Source organism: Penaeus vannamei, chromosome 38, assembly GCF_042767895.1.
Source record: "Penaeus vannamei isolate JL-2024 chromosome 38, ASM4276789v1, whole genome shotgun sequence".
NCBI classification, from domain to species: Eukaryota; Metazoa; Arthropoda; class Malacostraca; order Decapoda; family Penaeidae; genus Penaeus; species Penaeus vannamei.
Genome location: NC_091586.1, coordinates 8031440 through 8036439, shown reverse-complemented (window position 1 = coordinate 8036439; position 5000 = coordinate 8031440). Strand labels below are relative to the sequence as shown.

At 39.1% G+C, this 5000-nt stretch overlaps 1 protein-coding gene across 5 annotated transcripts in view; it reads right to left on the bottom strand.

The window, feature by feature from the left end:
• The window catches only part of LOC113809474 (keratin-associated protein 10-4-like), a 16264-nt gene that overhangs the window by 5225 nt on the left and 6039 nt on the right, over positions 1-5000 (bottom strand). For 3 of the 5 annotated variants that reach the window (XM_070115701.1, XM_070115702.1, XM_070115703.1), the window contains 6 exons: positions 4462-4626; positions 3705-3827; positions 2697-2822; positions 2047-2166; positions 348-518; positions 1-134 (listed from right to left, as the gene is read on the bottom strand). The exon at positions 1-134 is cut by the window's left edge and continues 97 nt beyond it. In XM_070115701.1, coding sequence (XP_069971802.1) covers positions 1-134; positions 348-518; positions 2047-2166; positions 2697-2822; positions 3705-3827; positions 4462-4626 — 839 coding nt within the window. The remainder of the gene's footprint in view (positions 135-347; positions 519-2046; positions 2167-2696; positions 2823-3704; positions 3828-4461; positions 4627-5000) is intronic. The other 2 variants (XM_070115704.1, XM_070115705.1) reach the window with 2 other exon arrangements.

Below are 5000 nucleotides of genomic sequence, written 5' to 3'. Positions count from 1 at the left end.
GCTGACGGTCGACGTTGTTGTTGTAGACGTAGTGCTGACGGTCGACGTTGTTGTTGAAGACGTAGTTGTAGAGGTAACGATCGACGTCGTCGTTGTTAACGTTGTGCTGACGGTCTTTGTTGTTGACGGACGTTCTGTAGACAGCAATTATAGAAGCTACTGACAAGGGGATTGTTTTAGTGGATGAGCAGCCTGTGGTATCTACAGTAATAATGTGAGGGTGTCTGTCGTAGCTACAACTGAATAGAGTGAGGTAAAGGGTTTGTTTTTATATTGGAACCACTGGCCGAAGTTTGTGTGAAAGAGCCTGAGTTTCCGCAAAGGGAGAAGGTGTCCTGTTAGAGTACCTGCGGAAGTCATGGACGGAAAGTGTGTAGATGTCAAGGTTGATGCTGCTAAGCTTTCGGATGATGCTGTTAATGAGGATTCTGATGGCCATTCATTGACACTGCACGGGCAGGCCATTGACGGGGAACTCATTGAGGTTTTAATTTCGCTCACTGACGATTCGTCGAAATCTGAGAAAGAGTCAAGCATCATGGGTGCGGGTCTCGTGCTCGTTATCGGAACCCTTGAGACGAAATGTGCGTCAGATTCAATGTGAAAAACATCTAATGAAAGGATGATGAGTGTATATGTATATGAGTATAATACATACATATATCTATGTATGTATATGTATATATAGATGTATACACACACATATATGTATATATGTGTGTGTGTGTATATATATATATATATATATATATATATATATATATATATATATATATATATATATATATATATATATATATATGCATGTATAAGTACATATATGTATGTATATATATATTTATATATACATACATGTAGAAATATGTATATATATATATATATATATATATATATATATATATATATATATATATATATATATATATATATATATATATATATGTGTGTGTGTATGTGTGTGTGTGTGTGTGTGTGTGTGTGTGTGTGTGTGTGTGTGTGTGTGTGTGTGTGTGTGTGTGTGTGTGTGTGTGTGTGTGTGTGTGTGTTTGCGTATTTGTATGTGTTTATCTGTTAACTGTTCCTTTTAACTTTTCCTGCTCCAAAGTCATTAACGTAGTCTTGTATAACCTAAAAAATCTCCAGGAAAAATGAGGAAAAACGTATGTTGCATCGAAAAAAAAATCAAACGGGAATATAGCCTGATTCCTCTCTCTCTCTCTATATATATATACATATGGGTGTGTGTGTGTATTTCTATTAAATTACTTGATTTTTTATTCAGATTTACTATCCGAGGATTAAATGGATTTTGATGGACAGGCCTCTGTTGAGAAGCGACAGTTCGCTATGAATACTTAGATGTACGTTTCAATTTACGAAACAAGTAAAGAAAAGAAAAGGCGTACATTTAGCTGCAGAAATGAAACAAAACTTCTGCATTGTATCTACTGAAAGAATTACATGTGAGAGAAGGCACAAAATCTTAATGGCGAATCGTCATTAGGTAAATACAGTAATTATGAACCATAGTCCCCCTGCGAGCACTTCCCAGGACAGCAGCTGGGAGGTGACTGAAGATGTAAACACACCCTCAGGAACAGGCTTGCTAACCGTATCATGGAAAGTGGGCGGAGCTTTTTTTCTATTTCTTGAAGTAATAAAGTAAAGGTACGTTGAGTTCTTATTGGTTTAAGAGACGGGATTCGAATCCAATGAAAATAAATCACATTCCTAGAGATGGAAACACACACACACACAAACACTCACACACACACACGTACAAACGACACACACACACACACACACACGCGCGCGCGTACAAACAACACACACACACACATACGTACAAACAACACACACACACACACACACATACACACACGTACAAACAACACACACACACACACACACACACACACACATACACACACGTACAAACAACACACACACACACAAACACACACACACACACATACACACGTACAAACAACACACACACACACACACACACACACGTACAAACAGCACACACACACCCGTCCTTACCTCTGACGCAGCAGAAGCAGCCCTCCCCGGTGCAGTAGCCGAGCAAAGGGAATTCGTTCCTGTTGCAGCGGCGGTCGCATCGGCCGCGCATCTCCTTGCAGGCATCGGTCCTTTTGCACTCTTGCAGGTTGAGAGGAATTTGTGAATTTTATGCGCTTCGTGAGTCATTTTCTTTGTTTTTACAAGTTAGCTTTATTTTAGAATGGTGAATTGCCTCTTTACTTATTTGGCACGACTTCTGTGTGTATAGTCATATATATATATATATATATATATATATATATATATATATATATATATATATATATATATATATATATATATATATATATATATATATATATATATATATATATATATATATATATATATACACATACATATGTATATACACATACACACACACACACACACGCATATATATATGTATATGTATGTGTGTGTTTGTATATATGTATATATATATGTATATATATATATATATATATATATATATATATATATATAAACATACATATATTATGTATATTGTATATTGTATATCACACACACCCACACACACACACACACACACACACACACACATATATATATATACACGAACCCTGTGTCGTTTCTGGGCTTATGTGCATGAACCGGCGGGGCCTTACCTCTGACGCAACACTGACAGCCTCCCCCCACACACAGCCCCTCATAAGGCTTCTCCATGCGGTTGCACTTTTCGTCACAGCGACCAGAGATTGCCTTGCACGCCGCTGTCTTGCTGCAAGGTCTCTCTGCGGGTTAGAAAAAAGTAGATTAGAGTAACATTGGAAAAATACAAAGCTTAGAATGGTTAATATTCCTTTATTTGTAGCGGTATAGTTGTGTTAGATCTATGCCGTTTGTTGTCCCTGTGGTATTAGTTATTATGGGTGGGTGTCCTGTTCGCGAACCCAATGGAATACGAAAGCACATGGAAAGCAACTCAGTCATTTTGGGTGCAGATGCGAGACACCGAGCAAAATAATTAATAAATGCAAACACTTTGCTATCTTTCCAGTTGCCAAGAGCCCTGGTCCCTCTCCGTCTGAACTGAAAGACCACAGAGAAGGGTACAGTTCCTCCCTGTTTTCACGAACCGGTGGAACCACCATTTATCGATTTTGTGTATTTGGTATTAGTGTACCAATGCCTGTTTTGTCTCAAAGTTATGGGGACTATTGTCTTCCCGATACTGAGATATGACAAGCAGTATCAGGATGTTGCTAGACATTTTACAATTGCTGAAAAACTTTTATAAAAGTAACTTTTTGCACATACGCCGGTTGCGAAAACAGGGGCGAATTTAAGCTGGAAATTCTCTCTCTAAGTTTTCCCATATGACTGCCCTCTGACTGGGTATGGATTGGACATTCTTCGTGATTGGTCAGAGTGGGAGTTGGGAGACATGCACGGCTAAAATAAGAAATCATAGTACTGCTGTGATATGAAATGACTTCATATACATTTGGCAGATAAACCTGAACCAGGTCTGACCCGAGTCATTAACTAATTAGTAATCAACCAACAAAGTAATTCAACAATCAGCAAATCATTGAGCATTCGTTCAAAACACCCTTTTTTTTCTCGCTTATATCACATTAGCTTCTATAACACATAAACGCTTTATACTTCACCTTTGATGCAACATTTGCAATCTCCTTCACACAGCTCCGGGAATCCAAGCTCCTCCTCCTTGCAACTGGCGGAGCAATGGCCACCCAAGTCCTTGCAATCCTCAGTCCTCTCGCAGGGGGAGGCTAAGGCAAAAGGTGTTAAATAGAACAAAAAGAAGACGGGGAGAAGGAGAAGGTGAAGAAGGGGAAGGGGAAGGAGGAAGAGAAGGGGATGGAAAAGGAGAAGGAGAATGAGAAGGGCAAGAGGAAGTAGAAACGGAAAGAGAAAGAGAAGAAGGGAAATGAGACGAAGAAGAAAGTGAGAAAAGAGAAGGCAAATAAGAAGGAAATAAAAAAAAGAAAAAGCGACAACAAAGATTATTGCAAAATTTCCCTTTGAATAATCTGGAAACAAACACCAATCAGCAGAAATAGAGGAAATTAGCCTTATATACAAATTTGTCTGTGTTAACCCAGACAGATTATAAGAGATTAAGTTTTAAACATCTAATAGTGAAATACTAACCGGTAGGAGGAATGTTAAATCAGACATTGAACCTGGTTTATGCATATACACACCTTTACGTGCTTACGTATATAAACACACACACATGTATGTATGTACTTAGGGTAGGTAGGTATGTATACACGCAACCAGTGATACCACCACATACACTATGATTATCAGTGTCCCTGTTACACCATCACTATGTCCATCATCCCCACCCCTAAACCCCCTCCCCCCCCCCAACCACCCCAGATTAGGAAAGAGAGCAACCTTTAACGCAGCAGGTGCAGTCTTCCTCGTCGTCGTCGTCGTCTTCCTCGTCGCCATCGCCGCACAAGCCGTGGAGGTCCTCCTCGTCGTCGTCGCATTTCTTGGAACACCTGCCGCTCCACTTCGAGCATTCGGTCGCAGCGGGACAATCTCCTTGGGGTTTATCTTACCAGAGCGTTGTGTTTTTATTAGTTGCATTATCGTTACTACTATCATTATCGTCATCATCATTGTCATCAGTATGATTATCTTTATGATCAGTATGATTAGCTTTATCATGTTCTCTGCAATTGCCTTTAATATCATCATTAATCATTCACAATTACTGTCGTTACTCATGCTGCTACAACTACTGCACCAGGCATACTACAATTGCTACTACTACTGCTACAACTTCCACTACTACAACTACTACTACTATTATTACTCCTACTACCACTACTGCCACTAATATTACTATTATTACTCTCACTGCTACTACTACTACGTATCCTAGGTCCTAATATCGAGCGCAGCTTTGACAATTTCAGAGACCTTTG